The 26,154-nt window shown below is 39.1% G+C and overlaps 2 protein-coding genes across 2 annotated transcripts in view; one reads left to right on the forward strand and one right to left on the reverse strand.

Annotated features, from left to right (window-relative positions):
- The first annotated feature begins 2,094 nt into the window (after positions 1-2,094).
- On the forward strand, positions 2,095-11,597 carry LOC126973079 (isoleucine--tRNA ligase, cytoplasmic). The gene is made up of 4 exons (XM_050820207.1): positions 2,095-2,326; positions 2,400-2,505; positions 3,121-3,322; positions 7,258-11,597. Exons 1-4 carry the CDS (start codon positions 2,193-2,195, stop codon positions 10,425-10,427), a joined length of 3,612 nt encoding a protein of 1,203 aa, XP_050676164.1. The 5' UTR covers positions 2,095-2,192; the 3' UTR covers positions 10,428-11,597.
- Positions 11,598-13,291: 1,694 nt separating this feature from the next.
- Positions 13,292-26,154, reverse strand: part of LOC126973081 (dmX-like protein 1) — a 31,217-nt gene continuing 18,354 nt past the window's right edge. Inside the window, exons 15-18 of the mRNA XM_050820209.1 lie at positions 20,971-21,188; positions 18,287-18,392; positions 15,653-15,775; positions 13,292-15,007 (exon numbers count right to left, since the gene is read on the reverse strand). Of these exons, the coding sequence (XP_050676166.1) occupies positions 15,657-15,775; positions 18,287-18,392; positions 20,971-21,188 (443 nt within the window). The 3' untranslated portion in view covers positions 13,292-15,007; positions 15,653-15,656. The remainder of the gene's footprint in view (positions 15,008-15,652; positions 15,776-18,286; positions 18,393-20,970; positions 21,189-26,154) is intronic.

Consider the following 26,154-nt stretch of genomic DNA (forward strand, 5'->3'; position numbering starts at 1 on the left):
TTATTTACACAAAACAAATCTTATAAATATATTTACAATTAAACTATCATTACGGGGAAGTGTACCAAAGTATAATGGCAGAATTTCCGTTGGCTGATCCGTTGACCGAAACAGTTGCCAGCGCTTGGCTTTCCAGTAGGCGTAGCGAAGAAGGGCTAGAAAATAAAAGTTGCTTGCAGAGATGCCGTGCTGACCATATACAAAAGTTATCCTACTTATATGCGAAAAGTATAATCTAAAATAAGTTTATCTAATAAATAAAATTCTCTCGTCGCGGTGTTTGTTACCAATCTTCTCCGAAACGGTTGAACCGATGTGTATGAAATTTTGTGTGCATATCGGGTAGGTCAGAGAATCAGCCAACATCTATTTTTAATACTTACCCAATTTTTTTTCATTGCAATACAACGTTTGCTGTGTCAGCTAGTAAGAATGTTAATATCTCTTGTTACCCTTTTGGAAATAATCGCCACCTATCATTTCTGTCTATTTTTTTTAACAGTTTGGTAATTATTTCACCCGTGTATCTCATCAAAATTGGTTCAGTCTATTAATGTTTTAATAACTAACTGATATTGAAACAATTTAATTTATTTGTAAACGAACTGGTTCAACGGTCATAACGTTAAATATTTAGCATTACATAAATGACACACAATTTTTTTGTATAGGTACCAATAACAAATTGTTAAACCTACGTACCTATTATCTGTTATTGAATTTCTGGAATCTTCAAAGTTTGACAGAAATAAAATAATAGACTTGCAAATATAGCTTTGACCCATCCCTAGAAACCTTCAATATGCTGTGGATTAACCATCAACGTAACATAGCAATCAAGAGATTCGTGTGCTCCACCTGTTACTCCCGAATCATTTATGGTCGTTCCCAATATACTATCTACAGATAGAGATAAATTACTACCTTCTACTGTCAGTAATTAGCTATCAATAATCTGAAGCTGTCCCAATATACCCGATAAGTAATTCTTATCGCCTTATATTAGGACGCGTGAATTGCAATTTCCATACAAACTTCTATCGCTAGTAAGGTGAGTCACCGTCGATTAGTATATTGGAATAGAAGAGTCAACGATAGTTACGATTATTTACTCAAGTAGGTTATAACCGGAGATAGACTGAATGTTGGGAAAGGCCGTTACTGAGCCACGTATTAATAATTATTGTGAAAAAATTACAAACCTCTTCACAACGTCGCAACGATTAAAAGCATTGCAGTAAACGTGCAGAAGATTAAAACGCACATATGCAGCACTAGAACGTATCACGGACGAGTAAAATAAATAAGAAGTCCGTGTCACCTTACATAACAGTGAGGCACTAAAACAAACCGGTAAATGTGTGAATACTTAGCCCCACGCACACACTTACACTAATACAAGCCGATCGGCCACCATTATGAGATTTGCCATCGTCTGTGACAGATCAGTTAGCGTCGCAATAAAATATTTTAAATATGCCGTCGAGCGTTGTGAAAAAGTGAAAAAACAATAACATATAAAAGTATTTGTGGATATATGATTATTTAAGGGAGAAAAAATTGTGTAACTGGTATACCCCGTAACTGCACACACACTAGCATAAAGGTTTCACTTGCTAATATCACGGCGCGGAGTCCTTTTTTTACTAGGCCGTGGAACGTATTTGGAAAATTTTAAAAAGTTGTCTACCTAATAATTCGATTTCAAAAACAATTTTTTTGTCATGCAACTGCAGTTTTAGCTGGCCGCAAGCATTCGGAATATTCTCTTTCGCAATAATCCTTCTATAATTATTTTTCTTCGGGTGTCGTCTATAGGTTTAAGATCATAATGTTTAGTTTTGAGTGATTACATTAAGTATATAATTCAAATGTAAAATGTGTAATATGTATAGGGCTTAAAATTTATAAAATTATTCGTGTTCTTACGAGAAGTAAAATGGAAACATAAATTATTTTGCAAGCTGTACATTGCACAACAGACATTTGAGCCTTGGCCTAAAGGTGTAGACACCAGGCCATAAACTCCAAAAAAAATAAAAAAGACATTTGAGCCAGGTGTCATGTTGATTGTTGACAGCCGGCCGACAGACAAGTTGAGCTCGTTCATGGTTTCAAGTTGCGTGGCAAATTTGACTTTTAATTTTTATGGTTATCGAATATCGGTTAGTAATTCTAAATAAAGTGGCAAGATGTCACAAGAAAATTTAGGTATTAGAGTACCTGAAAGTATAAATTTTCCTAGTGAAGAAACGACGATTTTAGAATTTTGGAAAAAGATTGATGCCTTTCAAACATCTTTGAAATTGTCAAAAAATAAACCTAGGTATGTTTTCATAACCTATATTGATTGAAAAAATAGTAATAGTAATTAATTTAAATTGTCAAATTATTTATAGATATTCATTTTATGATGGGCCCCCTTTTGCTACTGGGCTACCGCATTATGGACATATTCTTGCGGGAACTATTAAAGATGTTGTCACTCGGTATGCACACCAAAAGGTACCTAATTCGTATTATTTAATTTAATGTAGTTTAAATAAACTAGCGTGAGATGACTAGGATCAGAATTTCAAGTTTACACAGGCTTTGCATTAACCTACATAATATACCAAAGTAACATTTTTTTTACCTATAAGACATTTAAACTAAACCATGAAGAAAATGTTTCTTTATTGTTTTTATAGTATGTTGCATTCAAATGAAGAAGACATCTTTTTTTCATTTCATAGAAAGCCATAACCATAACATAATTTGTATATGTATGTATACTAAATAATATTTTTCTTGCAACCCATAGCGCAGGCTTATGCCTAGTTTGGGGCAAGATAGTGTGTCAATATTATATTCTATTATTATAATATAATTGATTTTGCAAGGATTTTCCTGATTTAATTTATACTTTTTGGCTTAGTTGGAAAGAGCGCTCAGATGGAACCCTAGAGGTCATGGGTTCAAGTCCCACATTGTTCATACATTTGGGTTGATCATGTCATTTTTATGAATATTGAATCTATGCAAATTATCACTAGGCTCAATATTATTTGGTTTGTTTTAATTAAGTCTTAAGTTATGTTAATAATATTTTTGTTAGCATCACAAATTTATTTTTAATAGGGCTATTATGTTGAGAGAAGATTTGGATGGGATTGTCATGGTCTACCTGTGGAGTTTGAGATTGACAAAGCTCTTGGGATAAAAGGGCCAGATGATGTTGCAAAAATGGGAATCGATAAATATAATGCAGAGTGTCGGAAAATTGTAATGAAATATGCTACTGAATGGGAAACTGTTATTACAAGAATGGGAAGATGGATAGGTGAGCCTTTATGTATTTAATTTAATTACAACAATAATTTTAAGGTTGTATACCAAAATAGTTGGTGATTTCCATGGTTTTGGAGAGGAGGTCTTGGCATTAGTCCTGTAGAAAGCTGAATCTGGATGTTCAATCTTTTTAGGTATTAGTTAAGCAAATATCCAGATGGGTGTGTGAAATCACTTATTAATGATAAGGTTTTTTGGTGGATAACAACACAACTATAGCTTAGACCAGCAGTCTCCAAACTGCAGCACATTGGCCAAATCTGGCCCCCGACAGCTTACAACTAGTATCATCAATCAGGCACACGACAGCTTACGACTAGTGTCATCAATCTGGCCTCTGACAGCATGCAACTAGTGTCATCAATCTGGTTCGTGACATCTTACAACTAGTGTCATAAATCTGGCCTCTGACAGCATGCAACTAGTGTCATCAATCTGGCCTCTGACAGCATGCAACTAGTGTCATCAATTAGGCCTCTGACAGCATGCAACTAGTGTCATCAATCTGGCTTGTGACAGCTTACAACTACTATCATAAATCTGGCCTCTGACAGCATGCAAGTAGTGTCATCAATCTGGCCTCTAACAGCATGCAACTAGTGTCTCAATCTGGCTCGTGACAGCTTACAACTACTATCATAAATCTGGCCTCTGACAGCATGTAATTAGTGTCATCAATCTGGCCTCTGACAGCATGCAACTACTGTCATCAATCTGGCTCGTGACATCTTACAACTAGTATCATAAATCTGGCCTCTGACAGCATGCAACTAGTGTCATCAATCTGCCCTCTGACAGCGTGCAACTATTGTCATCAATCTGGCCTCTGACAGCATGCAACTAGTGTCATCAATCTGGCTTGTGACAGCTTACGCTTACTGAATTACTATCATAAATCTGGCCTCTGACAGCATGCAACTAGTGTCATCAATCTGGCTCGTGACAGCTTACAACTACTATCATAAATCTGGCCTCTGACAGCATGCAACTAGTGTCATCAATCTGCCCTCTGACAGCGTGCAACTATTGTCATCAATCTGGCCTCTGACAGCATGCAACTAGTGTCATCAATCTGGCTTGTGACAGCTTACGCTTACTGAATTACTATCATAAATCTGGCCTCTGACAGCATGCAACTAGTGTCATCAATCTGGCTCGTGACAGCTTACAACTACTATCATAAATCTGGCCTCTGACAGCATGCAAGTAGTGTCATCAATCTGGCCTCTGACAGCATGCAACTAGTGTCATCAATCTGGCTCGTGACAGCTTACAACTACTATCATAAATCTGGCCTCTGACAGCATGCAAGTAGTGTTATTAATCTGGCTTGTGACAGCTTACAACTACTATCATAAATCTGGCCTCTGACAGCATGCAAGTAGTGTCATCAATCTGGCCTCTGACAGCACACAACTAGTGTCATCAATCTGGCTTGTGACAGCTTACGCTTACTGAATTACTATCATAAAACTGGCCTCTGACAGCATGCAAGTAGTGTCATCAATCTGGCTTGTGACAGCTTACAACTACTATCATAAATCTGGCCTCTGACAGCATGCAACTAGTGTCATCAATCTGGCTTGTGACAGCTTACAACTACTATCATAAATCTGGCCTCTGACAGTATGCAAGTAGTGTCATCAATCTGGCCTCTGACAGCATGCAACTAGTGTCATCAATCTGGCTCGTGACAGCTTACAACTACTATCATAAATCTGGCCTCTGACAGCATGCAAGTAGTGTCATCAATCTGGCTTGTGACAGCTTACAACTACTATCATAAATCTGGCCTCTGACAGCATGCAAGTAGTGTCATCAATCTGGCCTCTGACAGCATGCAACTACTGTCATCAATCTGGCTCGTGACAGCTTACAACTACTATCATAAATCTGGCCTCTGACAGCATGCAAGTAGTGTCATCAATCTGGCCTGCTATAGCTTACAACTAGTGTCATCAATCTGGCCCGTGGCAGCTTATGACTAGTATCATCAATCTGGCCTCCCACAGCTTGCATCTAGTGTCATCAATGTATGGTTTCATTAAAAATTAAACATAGAAAAGAGGGCCATTCAAGAAGGTTCTAAAGAATTAAAAAAAAACATTTTAACTGTTGTCTCTCTAATGATAGTAATTAATTAGTGATATCTTGATAGTGTTATATTGACATACAAGGCACAAGCAAATTTTCTAGATACCATGATAAACATAATGCTAGCACCAGGAATAAACATCAGCTCTTTTTGCCTACTACTCGGTTGAGTCAAGTCAGTAAGTCTTTTCTTTGGCGATGTATATGCTTTTACATGTTGTAAACATGATCTCAGAAAATATATAAATAGCGTTTATGTGGTGAAGGTTAATGATATCACACCTTGGGGGACCGATCATCCTCAGACTATTTAATAATAAATTTTAGTATAACGAAATTTAAATTTTCAGTTTCAAAGTGATTTAAAATCATATTTAGAATTCAAATACTTGAATTTTATTTTTACCAATTGCTTAGGTTCTGTAGTTTAACTGACAGCTCCTGAAACCGAATGTACGGTTTTGTATGATAAATAAAGTGATAGAATAAGATATGTATAATGAACTAAGAAACAGATTTATATTGTGATTGATTGATCGATACGCGGCGAATCACTGTGCGATAGATCGCGTGGAGAGCTGTATTGTAACGGCTAATTGATAGAAATATATTAAGTAAGCAAAATATTTGTTACGCTGCGCTTCCTTAATTTATGAAATAAAACAGCACCTTGTTCCAAAAATTATTTTAACTTCCATTTAAATTTAATTTTTCAATAAAATCAACCAAAGTCATGAAAATTAGCAAAACGTAATAAAAATAAAATTATATTTGCAAGTTAAGTATGTATTATGTTTAAAATTAGTGTTGTAATACTTAGATGTAAATTATTATATTTTGTGATGTCACAAAATATTCAACCCTTCCCTGCACATTGTCACACAATGTCACACTTCCCGTCCGTCCCCTGACCGTGTGATATAATTTATAGATGGCCCATTAGCGACCCAAACACCTAGTACAGACCATACAGATCTACTTTTATGGTCCACATAATAAATAAGTAATTTATTTATTTATTTTATTTAGAAATACCAACATTTGTTTACATTGATGCGTTATATATTTATAATACAGACTAAATATAATGTACGTAATGTAACAAACAATTACAGGTATGTACCACATGCTTTAATAATTTTCACACAATAAATATGAGTTTAAGAGAAAAAAAAAAATATATGCGTACTTAAAAATTCCTCAAGACTACAACTTCAGTGGCACCAAGATTGTAATGCAGGGCATCATATCGTCACTTTTTACTATAAAAACGGTAACCTATGTCGTAACACATAGTACACTACGTCATATTCAGCAGTTTTTCTCAAACTATTCGCGCAGACGTAGAGTAGACGGGTTCCACAATATTGTAAAAACAGAGACAACGTATCTCCTACCTAATGAATACCCCGGAATAAAGTATTAAGTTATGCAAAGTTTTGCGATTAAATAGGTTCATAGTATGGTCGTGACAGTAGTTCCCGCGACGGACAGTGTTTAAGAGTAAGACCGCTTTCGCACTACGTCTGATTAGAGTGCGATCCGTATCCGTGAAAACACGGTCCGGAGTAGTCGTACAACTATATCTATGGCAGTTTAAGCATTAGATCCGGCTTCCGTCATCCGATTTCATTCCGTCAACCGTAGAATTATGTTGCCATCCGCGTAACATGCGATTGGTGGCGTGATGTTATGCCTTCTTTGGCCTCAAGAAGCGGGTATTTTATATTTATTGAACAGACACAGAACATAGCATACCTTACTGTTGTATGCTTGAATTCTAAAATACATTAAATCTAGATTTTTAATTATATTAAGTTTCTCTTTTTTCAGATTTCAAGAATGACTACAAAACTCTTTACCCATCGTTCATGGAATCTGTTTGGTGGGTATTTAAAGAATTATACAATAAAGGATTAGTTTATCAAGGCGTGAAAGTAATGCCATTTTCAACTACATGTTCAACTCCTCTTTCAAATTTCGAATCTGGTCAAAACTACAAAGATGTGGTGGACCCTGCTGTTGTTGTCTCGTTTCCTACTGCAGAGGGATTTTCATTACTTGCTTGGACTACTACACCATGGACACTTCCAAGTAATCTCGCTTTGTGTGTCAATCCTAAGTTAACTTATCTTAAGGTAAGAGAAAAAGCATCCAATACGTGCTATGTGCTCCAAGAGAATAGATTTCCTGTAATCTTCAAAAATGTTGATGATTTTGATATTCTTGAAAAATTTCCTGGAATTAAATTGAAGGGTATTAAATACACTCCAGTATTTGATTACTTTGTTTCCCAATGTCCAAATGCTTATCAAGTTCTAATTGATGGCTATGTAACTGATGATTCTGGTACTGGTGTAGTACATCAAGCTCCATACTTCGGAGAGGACGACTATAGGGTTTGCCTGGCAGCTGGCATCATTACCAGAGATCAAGATATCATATGCCCAGTAGATGCCAGTGGAAAATTCACTGAACCCGTCAAAGATTTCTTAGGCCAATATGTCAAGGATGCAGACAAAAACATTATTGCTAACCTCAAAACTCGCCAAAGGCTTGTGCAGGTTGGTCAAGTAAAACATAGTTATCCTTTTTGTTGGAGATCCGAAACACCGTTAATTTATAAAGCTGTTCCATCATGGTTTGTGAGAGTGGAACAAATGATTCCGGACTTATTGAAATCAAGTGAAGCTACATATTGGGTTCCTGATTATGTTAAAGAAAAACGATTTGGCAATTGGCTTAAAGAAGCAAGAGACTGGGCTATTAGTCGTAATAGATATTGGGGAACTCCTATTCCATTGTGGATATCTCAAGACAAACAGGAGGTTGTTTGTGTCGGCAGTATTGCTGAATTAAGTGCTTTAACTGGTAAAGATATAACAGATATACACAGAGAGAGTATCGATCACTTAGAAATTCCTTCTTCCCGACCTGGTCAACCTCCTCTCAAAAGAGTATCAGAAGTATTTGATTGTTGGTTTGAGTCAGGATCTATGCCTTATGCTCAATGTCACTTCCCATTTGAAAACAAAAAAGAATTTGATGATATTTTCCCTGCTAATTTCATTGCAGAAGGAATAGATCAAACCAGAGGATGGTTCTATACATTGATTGTGTTGTCTACAGCATTGTTTAAAAAGCCACCATTTAAAAATTTGATTGCGAATGGACTGATTTTGGCTTCTGATGGACAGAAAATGTCGAAACGTAAGAAAAATTATCCTGATCCTTTGGAAGTTGTTTCAAAATATGGGGCTGATGCTTTGAGATTATATCTTATTAATTCTCCTGTTGTAAAAGCGGAGAACCTGAGATTTAAAGAAGAAGGAGTAAGAGATGTTATCAAAGATGTATTTCTACCCTGGTTTAACGCTTTTAGGTTTTTAATGCAAAATGTTGAAAGAATCATCCAAGAAGATAAAATTAACTATAAATATAACGAAAAGGTACAAAGAGAAAATGTCATGGATAAGTGGATAACCTCTTTCACCCAATCACTTATTCAGTTTGTAACCAAAGAGATGGCAGCATACAGATTGTACACTGTAGTGCCCCAATTAACTAAATTCATTGATCATTTGACTAACTGGTACGTTAGAATGAATAGAAAGCGGCTAAAAGGTGAAAATGGAGTTCATGATTGCCAAGTGGCTTTAGATACACTTTTTGGTGTTTTATTCGACATGATTCGTGTGATGGCACCATTTACACCATTCTTGACTGAACTTATGTATAAAACATTAAGACAACTTCTGCCTGGAACATCACTCGAAAGTGTACACTACAACATGATACCAGAAGCCAAACACGAATTTGTTGATTCTGAAATCGAACGAGCAGTACAAAGAATGCAGGCTGTCATTGAATTGGGTCGAGTAGTAAGAGATAGGAAAACAATACCTATTAAGTATCCTTTACCAGAAATGGTTGTGATACATCAAGATCCAACCTACCTTAGCGACATTAATTCTCTCCTTACTTATGTCGTAGAGGAGATGAATGTCAGGAAGGTTACATTATCTAATGATAAAGAAAAGTATGGTATCACATTGAGAGCAGAGCCCGATCATAAGACACTTGGCGCTAGACTGAAAGGTGATTTTAAAGCTGTAACACAAGCACTGAAAGACCTCGACAATAATCAGTGTGAAAAACTCCTAGCAAATGGCTATGTTGAATTACTCGGCCAAAAAATAGATGTCAGTGAGGTTCGTTTGATATTCCAAGCAAAAGCAAATGACCAGTATGAAGCTCATAGCGACAATGATGTTTTGATACTGCTTAATGTAACTCCAGATCAAGATATGCTTGACGAAGGGTTTGCAAGGGAAATAATTAACAGGGTACAAAAACTTCGAAAAAAGGCTCACTTAGTACCAACAGATGAAGTAGATGTTTATTTCACCGTTAATAGATCTAGCGATATACTTCGCATCATAAATTCACATAGGGAGCTTATTGAAACAACAGTGAAGGCGCCGTTAAAAGACATTAAAGACCTATCAGCTTCAAAGCTAATAATAATAGAAGAAACACAGGACTTAAAAGGCTCGCAGCTTAAGTTAGTAATAACCTGGCGGAAAGATGTAGAAATGCCAGCGAGTCCTTGGGTCAATGTCGTGGTACAGGGTATCAAACCTAGGTTTGGTGCTAAGAGTTGTTATGGCTGTGTTATTCTAAATACTGTGAATAATAAATATTTAACATTGACCGAACTTTACGACGAAATCAAGATTTTGTTTGGTCTGTTCGGTTTAAGATTTACGTTATGGTTAGATGGAAGTAAAATTGAAAGTACTACAAATTTAAGCACTAAAACAGTCGTTGTATCTTTTGAAAAACCTGTAGCTGTTGATTCACAAAACACACCTTTTTGTAAATTTGCTAACGTTAGCACGGATGGGAAAGTTTCGACCCTGCTTCTCGAGAACCCTCGTGGTGAAGTACTCATGACAGAAGATCAGGCTGCATTTTTTTTTGCAAACGTTATCAAAGCCTGAACGATTAATAACAGGATCTATCTTAATGCAATGCTATATTTAAGTGTATTTATTTCTGCTTGTTATATTATGAATTGTTGTTACAAAGTTCTGGTCGGCTATTTTTTGTGAAACTGTTTTTTGGGTAAAATCTACATACCAGTAATTTACTATAGGTATATTTTTCTATGGTTACTCTTTAATCCAAATTTCGCAAAAGCATTACATTATAATCATGCGCCATTGAAACTTGATCTGCGGCGAAACTGAAATATCTCAAATATATAAATAAAACTCACCTCGTCGAGTTCTTATTGATGTGACAACTGCGTCACCCATACCTTTAATAAATTAGATATCTGTAATTAGGTGATTAGCCACTTGGGCGAATGCGGTCATAGGATAAGAAAGACAGCGCAGTTCCCTAACATCCGGGAGTCACCGATTCGATCCCCGCCCGCCACGTACCTATGTGTTTTCGATTCTCCCAAATCGAAAATAAGCTTATTCGACGCTCGTACGGCTAGGAACCTTACAACACACCTGCGGAGAAATTCAATTAGTAAGTGGTTACACCAAAGAAACCACAAATACTCTAACTCTAACCACCAAACTTTTCTAATGCAATTCTATCAGAAAACGAAATAGCAGCAATATCAGCAGATATTGACAGGCCAAGGTGTGCTCTATAGGTCATACGCGTTCTTTCTCTTCAACTTCTGATACCGTGAAAAACAAAATAAAATTCACATTTGTGGTATATTTAAAAAATCATGGATGGCAGTGAGGAATATCATAAATACCCATGATATGATTTTTTAATTAGTCTGAGTGTTAAAGTTAGTATTTTGTATTGATTTGACAACTGTGTCGAAACTGTGTCATGTGATTCATTCAAATATTCTGGCAGAATAATAGAATGAATGTTTTTGCGGGTAGGAGAAATGTACAAAATCCAATTCTAACGTACTCTTCATTTGTTGTTATTGAATATTTTGACGGAAACCGATAGTGCAGGATGTATACAAACGGCACACTCTTGGGAATCGCTGACATCTCCCCCGGTGAACAACATAAGTTACCTTAAATTATTGATATGTAGTCTTGACCCATATCTTATGTCATTATAACTTACTCCTGTCAGTGTTATCATGTACATGTCAATATTACTGATTAAAATTAATTTATAAATTTAGCACTTTGATTTAACAATACCTTAACAAGAATGCACCCAGCACTCCATCCGCACCGTCTTTCAGGTGGTCTTAATGTGTATTAATATTAGAGGATTAGAAAACAATCTTCACCCATCCGTGTGATAGCGATTAAAACTACCGAATGTGAAACATGTTCTGTTTAGCTTTTATGTATAGGATTCTCTCTGGGGTCGATCCCTCATGTCTGAGGATCGTGGACATCATTAGGGTTGCACCTGGAACGGATGATCCGCCTCCACCGGTTTATATCCAGCACGTCTCTTACAACCGTCAAGAATTTCGATGTCGCGTCTATTATTTTTTTGGTCCATCTTATTGGAGAAAGACCGATGTATAGGTACTTTAAAATTATAAATAAAAAATCTTGTCCTAAATATCAGTGTCTCAAGACGAATGTTCTTCAACCAGTGTGTATTGCCAGTGATGACATACGACACGCAGACGTGGTGGCTGACTATGGGCCTCATGAAAACTCATGTTCGCTCAGAGGTCATTACTCGGAGTTCCCCTGCGAGATCTGTAGGAGAATAAAGTCACTGACATAGCCCAGATGATTGCTAAACTGAAGTGGCAGTGGGCAGGGCACAGCTCGAAGGATAGATGACAAATTTGGAAACTTCAAATTCAAGCAAATTAAAGCCAAACATCAGAATAAAGATAATTTCATTACGAACACTGTCAAATACCTTGTATGCAGAAATTTTTTTAAGCTACTTGCTTATATCTATATTGTTTTACGTAAAATTAGTAATTAAATACATTAAACGGATGTGTGCAGGCGGCTTGACCTTATGTTAGTAATTATTTCTATTACTTGATGGGAATAGAGGAAAACTCACCACTGGCACAGTCAACCTTACTTAAGGTCTGCTGTATGATTAGATGTGCTATGTGGAGAAGATAACATTTTTGTACTGATAAGCCGTCACTCGTCAGATGATCAAGAAGTTCATTTTATGGTAAATGATACGGCCTGCCACATTACAATATAGTGCCGCTCAGGAATCTTGAAAACCCAAAGTGTGGAGTGACACCGTGATTTCATCGGTCACAATGAAATAAGAATGTCTCAGTAGCGCAGTAATTTTACATGCTTCGGCGCACTTCAGACAAGGATAAGAAATACTGTAGAAATCCTGGCAGGATTTGTTTTGGAACCTACATGTACTACGTAGCGGATCCACAAACAGACCACTATATGGAATACCACTATATCTAATATGGACTAGTACGATGACAATCGAACAGGTGGGTGGATGATCACTGCTGCCCAAGTTGTCCTGCAACCCAAAAGAAATCACAGGAGCAATATCGGTCTTTGCTTTCGTTAAAAAGCTTTTATAGATATAGATAGCATTCTCTTGAAGATTCATTCGACCCCGACTGTCGTACGCGGTGTTGAGTAGCTCTAATGTAATGTAACATTTAAACCAGTAAGTCAATAAAACATGTTTGTTATAATGTGTAGTTAACAATTAAAATATAACCACAATAATAGAGATTGTGGGCGGCGGTGATCACTTAACAACAGGTGACCCGTACGCTCGTTTGTCCTCCTATTCCATAAAAAAAAAATAGGATCCTGCCTTGATCTATTTGAGAGTTGACACAAAATAATAAAGACATGTTAAAATTTAAACTTTATTTTATAAATAAAAAACTGTTCTTTCATAAATAAAACAAAAAATAAGCATTAAATACATTGTCCACAATTTAATTAATAGTAACACAGATGCAATGTGGCTTCACGATATATTCATAATTCAATTTAACTTTTCCAAATTGACTTGCGTCTAAACTAACAAATACACTATTTACCATTATGTTTATATATTTTTTATTATTCTTTAATGAAAATAATTATTATGATTGTAGAAAAAGTATACACATCAATAAAGTGACTTGACATTCAGTTTTACAACATTTTGATAAAGATTGTCTTTCAAAAAAGTCGTATCATTGTATTATTTTTAATAAGTCGAATATGTCATTTATAATAATTATTAATTTTAGCGTGTTGTGCTCAGATTATAAAGAATGGTAACTTATAAGTTGTGAATAGTAGACGGACGCATCCTACACTTTGGTGATTAAATAATATTATCCTATCGATTACAAATAGATAACCAAAACAAAGAGAACGTCATTGTCTTTTGACAGCGCGGCGTTGAACTAACAAGTTAACGGAACTAAGAACTTGGCTAATATCTCTACATTAACATCTTAAAACATATAATACCTACACAAAAAATACAGTATACAATTAAATTGTGATTAATTTGATACGTTATGTAATAAAGCAATAATCACTTAAATAAAATACCTAATAAATATAAATTATTTCCATTAAACGAGGGAATCTGTTTCAAAAATAAAATCACATAGAAAATAATTTAATGATTTTGGAATAAAGTGAAACTCTTCGCAACAAAATATACATTAGATATAACGTTCTGATTCTTGTCTCGTTCACAAAAGGAAAACAAATAAGTATTTCCCAGCCTCCGTTTAAGTGTCTTATATATAATACTGTTTTACGTACGCAGTGTGTAAGAAATATTATTGCTAACTTTCAGATTATCGCGGAATTTATTGCTTTCGCTAAACAAACTGGACGTCTCGCTACAATCAACCGATAACATCAGGAAAAACACTTACAGTTACGGTTATAGGGATACAATAGGTTACATATAAGAAAATACCAATAACAGTTTAGTCGAGTGAAGACTGAAAAGCCATCAAAATGGCGACATTTAGGGAACAATATTATAAATTATTAACATACAACAGTACACGTACTAAGCCACGACAATTATAATATTAAAATTATCTATTTCCTATCAACAATAATTTATATCAATATAATTTATTATGAGTCGTACATACGTAAGGTTTATTATTCAAAGCTAATAATATAATACCTATTACATAAAACGTGTAATCTCATAAGTTTATTGCACCCAACATCCAACTCTACGGGTATCACATAACATCGATAATAGCGCGGCACAGCACATCAGATATCGATAAAAACAAGATTCAACATAGACCTATCGATTAGGCCGCCAGCCGTAGACACAGCCCGAAACCATAGAGCTGATTTACATTAATCCTTTATTTAATAATATTATCTATGACTTGCTTCTTGTAAGATAACCTTGTAGTTCGATTAGTGTAAGCCAGCCCTAACACCAATACATAACTCTTAAATATCTTAGGTTGCGGATATAATTGAACTAAATATCGATAGTAACGAAGAAGCATGGACAGGAGGTCTGCTACTCGGTGACTAGTGTGGGTCGTTATATCGATACTCTTAACACAAACAACAAAATCACCACCACAAGGATCCTGCGATGATTTGTCTCTCAACGACTTCAATTCCTGGAAAGAAAATTATATTCTTTATTATATTGCCAGTCATTATTAATATTTCTAGATATACTCTAGATATACGTGATTTAATTGGACCGATAAATCTAAGAATCCATTCAAAGCACCGTTAACGAAAATTAAAAGTTAAAAAGACGTGTGTAAAGACTAAATAACAAATATGGCTTAAAAACGATGACACAGGTTAAGTATGGGTCGTTCAAAACCAAGCTATTAAATGAAATTAATTATTCATGACATAGATTTATCTAATGTAATTAAATCTTATTATTAAAAGTGTTTCTTATATTTCAAGGAACTTTCTTCCACGTACAACAAAGATGTGGAATGAGCTTCCTTGTGCAATGTTTCCGGGACGATACGACATGGGACGATCAAAAAAGCGCGTACACCTTCCTTAAAGGCTGGCAACGCTCCTGAGATTCCTCTGGTGTTGCATGGGAAATGTGGGCGGCGGTGATCACTTAACACCGGTGACCGGTACACTCTCTTTTCTTCCTCTTTCATAAAAGTCTACCACTGTAGGTATTGATTTTCCTAAAATTAAAGTCTAAAAATTTTTTAAAAATATTAAATATTTAAAACATCTAACACTGCATAAATATATTTCAATCTTTATATACGAGTTGTGTATACTTATTTATGTGGCGTAGTTGACGTGATGCGTGTCAGCGGCGCGAGTGCGCGCCTCGCGGTCTGGCAGCTTGCGGACCTTCATAGTGCCGTCTGCGCCGCACGAGAACATCCGGCCCGCGTTGTCTGTGTGATCAACGTTCATATAGTTATGAGTAAGACAACCTAGTCTCAGATATGAAATATAACATAGCAAGCGACCACAGACTATAGAAACATACTACATAGCTTTGCATGTGGCTGTGACGTTCCTGATATATATATAATATATATATTTTAGAGATTAATTTATGAATTTGCTGTTTTGTGCAGAAAAAAAGTTATCCAACTAATCTGGTCCTAATATTTTTACAAATTGAAAACTAACTTTATTTCTTGAATTCAAATTTAGAATGCTGAAAAATATTAGAAACTTTGATCATTGCTTTCAATTTATTGAATATGGTGTTTAAGAAAACATTATTACTATTGCAGTGTTTGCCAGGCATATAGTCGGTATAAAGCCGTCATTCTTAAGACGGCTCTACTAAACGGGATACATTCTTAATATTGTATAAAACAGAACAATACGTTAACATGTAGGAGCGAGTGCCTCCTTCTGGAAGTGAACACAGGATGCTTTTAAATGTATTCTAGATCTTATATCAAACTAAAAACAATAACTTAAGCTATAGATGAACACAATTCAACCCCACACTCCCCAAACCAATAATCCGCCTTTTCTAGCAGAAGTTTTCTGAACCGAGGGACTGACGGATTGAATAATTCTACCTTCTGACAGACTTCATTATACAGAGAACAAATGCGATATAAACTAGAATGTTGACCACAATTTGTGCGTGTTGTGGGTAGACTGAACGTTTTCCTATTAATAATACGGCTGCTATGTCATGGGACAGCTAAGCTAATTTTACTTAATAATAGAGGACTGTCTATGTGCCATGAATCAGTTTGTGTTAAAAGACAAGGTTTGAAACGTTCCTACGCTGTACAAGAGACGTTATGCCAAAATGCACAAGTCTAGATTCGTAGCAGTCTAACCGACGACAAAGATTACTTGAAAATGAGAGATGATATAAAAATCTCGACTGTACCTGTTCTAACCTCTTAATATGAATAATGTGAGAAGGGTTCCATACCGGACTGCAATATTCTAAAATCTACGCACGTAGCTGTTAAAAAGTATTTTGTCACATCAGCGTCTTTGAAAAATTTAGTTTGTCTTATCACAAAACCTGAAAGACGAGATGCCTTTATGGAAATGTAGTCAATGTCTTCTCTAAAATCTAATTTTGTGTCAACTATGACGCCTAAATCTTGCATTGTACAAACTTTTGTTAATGGACACGCATTTATGAAGTAAGTAAGTAGTGATGAATTGCAGTTTCGAGAAAAGTTTAAGTAAAAACAATTTGAGGAATTTAAGACCATCCCATTACTAACACACCAATCGCAGATATCAAGATTACTTTGTAATATGATCGTATCTTCTGCAGATTGAATTTCTCGATAAATTTTTAAGTCGTCTCCAAACATTTGATATTTGGATTTTAATTAAGTCGCTTTAGTCGCTAGTTCACAATCACACAATCAAGAAAAAAAGGACCCTAAATGGGAGCCCTGTGGAACCCCTGATGACACTGTTCTTGAAATTGACGGATCCACGTCCGGAAAGCCACGGATCTTTACAATCTGGGAACGGTTAGGATAGGATTCGCACCACCGCAGTAGAGAGCCACATATTCCTGCGTGACCAATTTATTCTATGAGCAGTACGTGGTCAACCACATCGAAGGCTTTTGATAAATCAGTGTAAATAGCATGCAATTCATGGCCATCTGTGAATGCTTGAGTAATGTCACTAACGGAATCCACAAGATTCGATGTAGTTGATCTACCAGGTCGAAATTCATGCTGTCAAATTTAAAAAACTAAGTATGAGTCGATATCATTATCAATAGATATGTCGCGGGGACTGTTTTTATAACAGTGATTTGGTCAAATCTCGGAGGATGTTAAAAAACAGAACGGTTTTATCATTTCTCGAAACAAATCTAGTGATTTGACCTAATGCCAGAATGGGTTACGTGAAACAACAAAAAGTATTTTCTTTGGTATTTATTTATAAGGTTCATTTGGTAAGACTTAGATATAATAATAAATAAATAATTTGTTAAGAATTTATTCGTGTCGCAGGTGGAGGGGGGTGAGAGGGGAACCACGAATGGGTTTCCACCTAACCTCTCCGAGTCGGGTTATAACTCAAGCTTGATGCTCATTTCGCTAGCTTTTGCATCCAAAGTTCTTCTAGTCGCGTCACTCATTGCCATTTCACGGAACCAACCCTGGTATTTGATCAAATCACTAGATTTGTTTAGAGAAATGATAAAATCCTGTTGTTCTTTAAACATACTCCGTGATTTGATCACATCACTTAGGGAATTTACCAAATCTCTGTTATTATCATTTCCGTGCGACAGATATACCAGCACATCCTCTGTCCAAGATAATAAAAATATATCGGGCGCCCGTGTGCTGTACAAACTAAAAAACCTGTTAGTGCTATTGAATTTGCAGAAGTGCTATTAGAAAATTAAATCGAAATATCGGGGAAGCTAAAGTAATCATTGAACTCACCTATGTGTATCTGCGTGACCCCCTGACCTATGTGCTTGAAGAATGAACTGCGAGCATGTTCGCCCGCGAACGTGTGCAGCAGCTGGTGCGAGGAGAGACTGAATACCTGGAATATAGTACCAATAATAAGTCAACATGATCTCAGATAATATGTTACTACTACACCTTTGGAATTAAGCGACCGCCTATTACTTATTCATATGTGTGTGGGCGTGCGTACCTTGATGTCGCCGTCGGCGGCGCCGATCGCGTACACGTCCTCGTGCGGCGAGAGCGCCAGACACTTGACGGGCGCGTGGTGCGCGTGCAGCTTGTGGCGCGGCGCGCGTGTCCGCAGGTCCCACACCAGCACGTTATTAATATAAGGCAGGTGTGTGTGTGTGTGGGCGTGCGTACCTTGATGTCGCCGTCGGCGGCGCCGATCGCGTACACGTCCTCGTGCGGCGAGAGCGCCAGACACTTGACGGGCGCGTGGTGCGCGTGCAGCTTGTGGCGCGGCGCGCGTGTCCGCAGGTCCCACACCAGCACGTTATTAATATAAGGCAGGTGTGTGTGTGTGTGGGCGTGCGTACCTTGATGTCGCCGTCGGCGGCGCCGATCGCGTACACGTCCTCGTGCGGCGAGAGCGCCAGACACTTGACGGGCGCGTGGTGCGCGTGCAGCTTGTGGCGCGGCGCGCGTGTCCGCAGGTCCCACACCAGCACGTTATTAATATAAGGCAGGTGTGTGTGTGTGTGGGCGTGCGTACCTTGATGTCGCCGTCGGCGGCGCCGATCGCGTACACGTCCTCGTGCGGCGAGAGCGCCAGACACTTGACGGGCGCGTGGTGCGCGTGCAGCTTGTGGCGCGGCGCGCGTGTCCGCAGGTCCCACACCAGCACGTTATTAATATAAGGCAGGTGTGTGTGTGTGTGGGCGTGCGTACCTTGATGTCGCCGTCGGCGGCGCCGATCGCGTACACGTCCTCGTGCGGCGAGAGCGCCAGACACTTGACGGGCGCGTGGTGCGCGTGCAGCTTGTGGCGCGGCGCGCGTGTCCGCAGGTCCCACACCAGCACGTTATTAATATAAGGCAGGTGTGTGTGTGTGTGGGCGTGCGTACCTTGATGTCGCCGTCGGCGGCGCCGATCGCGTACACGTCCTCGTGCGGCGAGAGCGCCAGACACTTGACGGGCGCGTGGTGCGCGTGCAGCTTGTGGCGCGGCGCGCGTGTCCGCAGGTCCCACACCAGCACGTTATTAATATAAGGCAGGTGTGTGTGTGTGTGGGCGTGCGTACCTTGATGTCGCCGTCGGCGGCGCCGATCGCGTACACGTCCTCGTGCGGCGAGAGCGCCAGACACTTGACGGGCGCGTGGTGCGCGTGCAGCTTGTGGCGCGGCGCGCGTGTCCGCAGGTCCCACACCAGCACGTTATTAATATAAGGCAGGTGTGTGTGTGTGTGGGCGTGCGTACCTTGATGTCGCCGTCGGCGGCGCCGATCGCGTACACGTCCTCGTGCGGCGAGAGCGCCAGACACTTGACGGGCGCGTGGTGCGCGTGCAGCTTGTGGCGCGGCGCGCGTGTCCGCAGGTCCCACACCAGCACGTTATTAATATAAGGCAGGTGTGTGTGTGTGTGGGCGTGCGTACCTTGATGTCGCCGTCGGCGGCGCCGATCGCGTACACGTCCTCGTGCGGCGAGAGCGCCAGACACTTGACGGGCGCGTGGTGCGCGTGCAGCTTGTGGCGCGGCGCGCGTGTCCGCAGGTCCCACACCAGCACGTTATTAATATAAGGCAGGTGTGTGTGTGTGTGGGCGTGCGTACCTTGATGTCGCCGTCGGCGGCGCCGATCGCGTACACGTCCTCGTGCGGCGAGAGCGCCAGACACTTGACGGGCGCGTGGTGCGCGTGCAGCTTGTGGCGCGGCGCGCGTGTCCGCAGGTCCCACACCAGCACGTTATTAATATAAGGCAGGTGTGTGTGTGTGTGGGCGTGCGTACCTTGATGTCGCCGTCGGCGGCGCCGATCGCGTACACGTCCTCGTGCGGCGAGAGCGCCAGACACTTGACGGGCGCGTGGTGCGCGTGCAGCTTGTGGCGCGGCGCGCGTGTCCGCAGGTCCCACACCAGCACGTTATTAATATAAGGCAGGTGTGTGTGTGTGTGGGCGTGCGTACCTTGATGTCGCCGTCGGCGGCGCCGATCGCGTACACGTCCTCGTGCGGCGAGAGCGCCAGACACTTGACGGGCGCGTGGTGCGCGTGCAGCTTGTGGCGCGGCGCGCGTGTCCGCAGGTCCCACACCAGCACGTTATTAATATAAGGCAGGTGTGTGTGTGTGTGGGCGTGCGTACCTTGATGTCGCCGTCGGCGGCGCCGATCGCGTACACGTCCTCGTGCGGCGAGAGCGCCAGACACTTGACGGGCGCGTGGTGCGCGTGCAGCTTGTGGCGCGGCGCGCGTGTCCGCAGGTCCCACACCAGCACGTTATTAATATAAGGCAGGTGTGTGTGTGTGTGGGCGTGCGTACCTTGATGTCGCCGTCGGCGGCGCCGATCGCGTACACGTCCTCGTGCGGCGAGAGCGCCAGACACTTGACGGGCGCGTGGTGCGCGTGCAGCTTGTGGCGCGGCGCGCGTGTCCGCAGGTCCCACACCAGCACGTTATTAATATAAGGCAGGTGTGTGTGTGTGTGGGCGTGCGTACCTTGATGTCGCCGTCGGCGGCGCCGATCGCGTACACGTCCTCGTGCGGCGAGAGCGCCAGACACTTGACGGGCGCGTGGTGCGCGTGCAGCTTGTGGCGCGGCGCGCGTGTCCGCAGGTCCCACACCAGCACGTCGCCCCGCCGGCCGCCCGACAGCAACACGCCGCCGCCGCCCGCCCACGACACGCACGACGCTCCGCCCTCGTGGCACGTCCACGCTACCGCACACATTGTTATTATCACTACGACTATAACCTTACAAGTTTAAATGGGGACGGGGTTATTGAAGTGAAACTTCTTAAGTTGAAGTTAATCGTCACGATTTTCGGTTACGCGTCATTTTGTTTTTGTTGTCAATATGACAGTGTTGATAGCTGTCAGGTGAAGCTGGCAGATACAATACCAACGTTTGTCTTATCTTTTCAATTCATTAATTTGAAAGTACGAAAAATGATTTATATCTATTATTTTTTACAGGGAGTGACAATATCATTACATATTATTTAATATTTATCTATTTATATGTATAGCATTATACTTCTATGTATTATTTTATTGAATTGAAACTACTTTTGAATCGTTGTGATTTGAGACTCGATGAAACGAAAAAGCGACACAATGGAGGCGCTTTTATTAATAAAACCAATCTTGTATTATATACAGATTATATCCTTAATGCTATGGATTCAGGATATGAAGTTGATGCGGTGTATACGTATTTTTCCAAAGCTTTCGATAAATTAAACCATACCACGCTAATTAATAAATTGTCGAAATTCGGTATACACGGTGACTTACTTCGTTGGTTGATTTCTTATATTTCCAATCGTAGCCAAGCTGTTGCACTAAAGGGTTATACATCTAGGTACCTTGAAATCTCTTCGGATATACCACAGGGCTCACATTTAGGGCCTTTTATGTTTATACTGTACGTTAATAATATAGAGATGTGTTTTAGAAACTCTCATCATTTGCTCTATGCAGATGATACAAAGATATATAAAATAATCAAATCTCGAGAAGATTACGTTCAGTTACAATCAAACTTACAAAGATTTGAATTATTTTTTGAAAATGACCAACTGTTTATGAATCCTGATAAATGTTATTCAATAACATTTGCCCGGAAACGTAATTTAATTGTTTTTGATTACTTTCTTTCTAGTAAGAAACTACTAGTACAAGTCAATAGTATTTAAGGACCTAGGTGTAACCCTTAATTCTCAATTAAACTTTAATCTACATATCGACAACATTTCCTCTAAGGCTTATAAGCAATTAGGAATGGTATTACGTCTGTCAAAACCATTTAGGCAACCAAATACACTCAAAATTCTTTACTACGCTTTCATCCGCAGTATCCTCGAGTTTGCTTGCGTTATTTCGAACCCTCAGTACGAGCTTCATATCGCTCGTATTGAAGGTATACAAAATAAGTTCTTAAGATCATTGGAATACCGGACTGGGCATATTTTTATCGATTATGCCACTGCGTTACAAAGGCACAGAATATCCCCACTAATTAACTTGACTCGGCATCCTTGTTAAATCTAATTAAATTTATAACACCGTGAATCTCCATTCGTTCTAAGATTACATTTTATGTATCATCTTATAAAAGCAATTATGCAGGAAATACATTTGTGAGGCGCTCTTGTAGTTTGTACAATAAACATCTTACTGAAATTGAAATATTTTCATTAAATATACAAAAATATAAGAAAATAGTAGGTGACATTATACTCAATTTAAAAAATTAATAACACTAAATAATAAAATCATTGTTGTTGTGTCCTGTTCTTAACTATACTCTTATAACTGTTTAAATTTTCGTTTTGTACATTGTAATTTTGTAGTTTTTACTTTTGGTTTAAAATATCTATGTTGTTTGTTGTTATTTGTTTTGCATTATTGTCCATTGTAAACATAATTAGTATTTAATTTATGGAACTGTTTTGTCTTCTAGTTTATGTATATTTGTAGCTCACTATTGTAAAAGACTGTTTTCTTCCTGAATAAATAAATAAATAAATAAATAAAACTTTTATTTAGGTCGACGCGCCAAATTATGATTTCAACAATATCAGGATATCCTATCGAAGGTTCTGAAGGGTGCACAGAGAACGAATTTGGGATCACTTTTTAAATCCAAGATGGCCGTCGTGCAAAATTATGTTTTGAACAATATGGATATCGTAGCCGAGGTTCTCGAGGGTGCAGACAACGAATTTGGGATCATTTTTTAAATCCAAGATGGCCGCCGCGCAAAATTATGATTTCAACAATATGGATATCGTATGCGAGGTTCTCGAGGGTGCAGAGAACGAATTTGGGATCATTTTTTAAATCCAAGATGGCCCCCGCGCAAAATTATGATTTCAACAATATGGTTATCGACGGTACAGAGAACGAATTTGGGATCATTTTTAAAATCCAAAATGGCCGCCGCGCAAAATTATGATTTCAACAATATGGATATCGTATCCGATGTTTTCGAGAGTGCAGAGAACGAATTTGGGATAATTTTTGAAATCCAAGATGGCCGCCGCGTAAAATTATGATTTGAACAATATGGGTATCGTATCCGATTTTCTCGAGAGTACAAAGAACGAATTTGGGATCATTTTTAAAATCCAAGAATGCCGCCGCGGAACATGATTTTTGGGGGGGTACGATATGCGTGGTTATAATGAACACCCTAGTGCCAAACAACTATAAGGCATATTTCGGAAATTGTTGTACCACATGGAACTAAAATCGTTGAAATCAATAAACTATGTGCTAATGAACACGAACACGAAACACTTGAAAACATCAGTATTTTTATGTGTTCTTCTTCACAATATTAAAACGACTGTCTTCACGGACTGATGATGCAAATGAGAATTAAAGTGACGGTATATAATAAATAACTCAGAAGAAAATGGAGGCATAATGTCTCGTTTACTAGATTATAACCAAGCTTGGGAATACCTATATATAGCCAATAGTTGGATACATAGCTGGTTTTGTTGTGAGATCTCTATGTCACCATTTAAAATGCATGGGTTGCATTGACTTGTTAACTGTGACAGTTTGAGTACAACAAATTAATAAGCACACGAGATAGAGGTGGAAAAATGTATGCTTCAAGCGACGTTTATGAGGTTTGTAAAGCTGCAGAACTTGTAATTTAAGTAATATAATTGTTTACATTATAATATTAAATAATTTTTAAGTTTGGTGAAAAATAGTAAACCTTACATTTATCCTGATACTCTACGCGGATAGCACTGAAAATGTTTAGAACTGGCCAGTTCGAAAAATTTCTAATGAAAACTTTTTTGTATTTCAATTTGAGATCTCTTTGGTAACCTAATGTAGTATATTGCATTCATTTGTCATTTGTTTTTGTGAATTGGCGGCAAATCTAAAACTCTTGTTACACATGAAAATGAACCTAACGTGAGAAAATTTTCGGTCAATGATTTATTATGACTTTCGTTGTGGGCTTACTCAACAACAAAGCTACGATAGGCTGCGCTTAGCATTTCTTAATGAAGCCATCTCGTGCCACTATTAACAATTAGCTTAACGAGTTTAAGCGTGGACGTAGCAATCTCAATGATGATCCGCGTGAGGGACGTCCTTTAACAGCGACTACTGAAGATAGCATCAGTGCTGTGCGACACATTATAGAGGAAGATAAGAGAGTGATCTATCAGCAGATACGGGCAAGCCTAGGCATTGGTATGAGTCAAGTTAAAAAAATATTACACGAACATTTAGGCGTCAGGAAGCTTTGTACCAGATGGATTCCCCATACTTTAAACGAGGACCAGAAACACCTTCGCATGGACGGGTGTCGCCAAATGTTAGATAAGTTAAACGGCGGTGACTCAAATGCTGTATTTGACATCGTCACAGATGATGAAAGCTGAATATATTGCTAAGAACCCGAAACCAAAAGACAATCAGCTCAGAGGGTGGTTGCCTGTTGACAGCAGCGCCCTTGAAGCAGGATCCTCCTTCACCACGACATTGCTTCAACGCACTCCGCAAAACGGACTGTTGAATATTTGACAGACCTGGTGACCTGGCGCCCAGCTACTTTTATTTATTCCCTAGAACTAAAGATAAAATTCGAGGTATTCGCTTTACGAGCCCTGAAGATGTGGTGAAAGCGTACGAAAATGCCATAGAAGATGGGCCCACTGCTTTTCTCAGTGGTTCCATCGAATGCGACGATGTGTAGAGAGGAACGGAGATTACTTCGAAAAACAATAAAAGTATTAGCAACTTTCTACATTAAGCCGTTTTTCATTTTCTAAACATTTTCAGTGTTACCTAGGTAATTCCAACTCAATCTTTCGCACCCTACCCCGGATTAAAATACTCATTGAAAAAAAAAAGCAATTTGAATTGTTTTCAATAATCCAAATTCCTTTTTTTTATGTATTTTATAAATATACAGTTTACATGAAGCGACTGTTTATTTTTTCAATACTTTTCAGAAGTTTCACTTCTAGCGTGTGTGACTTGCACGCACACACCAGTGGGAGGCACCTTTGCACAGGATGCCGGCTAGATTACGGGTACCACAATGGCGCCTATTTCTGCTGAGAAGCATTAATGTGTAAATATTACTGTGTTTCGGTCTGAAGGGCGCCGAAGCCAGTAGTAGTGAAATTACTGGGCAAATGAGACTTGACATTTATGTCTTACACACTTATGTCTCAAGGTGACGAGCGCAGTTGTAGTGCCGCTCACAATTTTTGGGATTTTCAAGAATCCTGAACGACACTGCATTGTAATGGGCAGGGCGTATCAATCACTATAAGCTGAACGTCCTGCTCGTCTCGTCCCTTATTTTCATAAAAAAACACATATTTTTCTATTTTTTTTGACATTACAATGCCCCGCCGCTCTGGATTCTTGAAGCCAGCATCCAGTGCACAGGAGCCTCCCACTGGGATGCAATGTTATATGTTACTAAGTGACGTCAGCTCCAGGCTTCTAACAAAGGTACCGTTTGCAAGCTAACGACTGCTTGCTGATGCCACACAAAGGGGCCGATAAATATAATCACCCGATAGTCTTTGCTCGTTCGAAAAACTACTATCTGCCTGTTGAAAAATCCGAAATTGCGCTATCCGTATTATTTCGAATATCTAGTTGTTTAACTAAGGATTGAAAAATCGGTCC

This window comes from Leptidea sinapis, chromosome 28 (assembly GCF_905404315.1).
Source record: "Leptidea sinapis chromosome 28, ilLepSina1.1, whole genome shotgun sequence".
Taxonomy (NCBI): domain Eukaryota; kingdom Metazoa; phylum Arthropoda; class Insecta; order Lepidoptera; family Pieridae; genus Leptidea; species Leptidea sinapis.

Bases quoted from the DNA above. Each gene is read 5' to 3' on its own strand.
- LOC126973079 (XM_050820207.1), top strand. From the start codon at position 2,193: ATGTCACAAGAAAATTTAGGTATTAGAGTACCTGAAAGTATAAATTTT. The intron at 2,327-2,399 runs GTATGTTTTCAT...AATTATTTATAG, and splicing joins TTGTCAAAAAATAAACCTAG to ATATTCATTTTATGATGGGC. The intron at 3,323-7,257 runs GTGAGCCTTTAT...CTCTTTTTTCAG, and splicing joins AAGAATGGGAAGATGGATAG to ATTTCAAGAATGACTACAAA.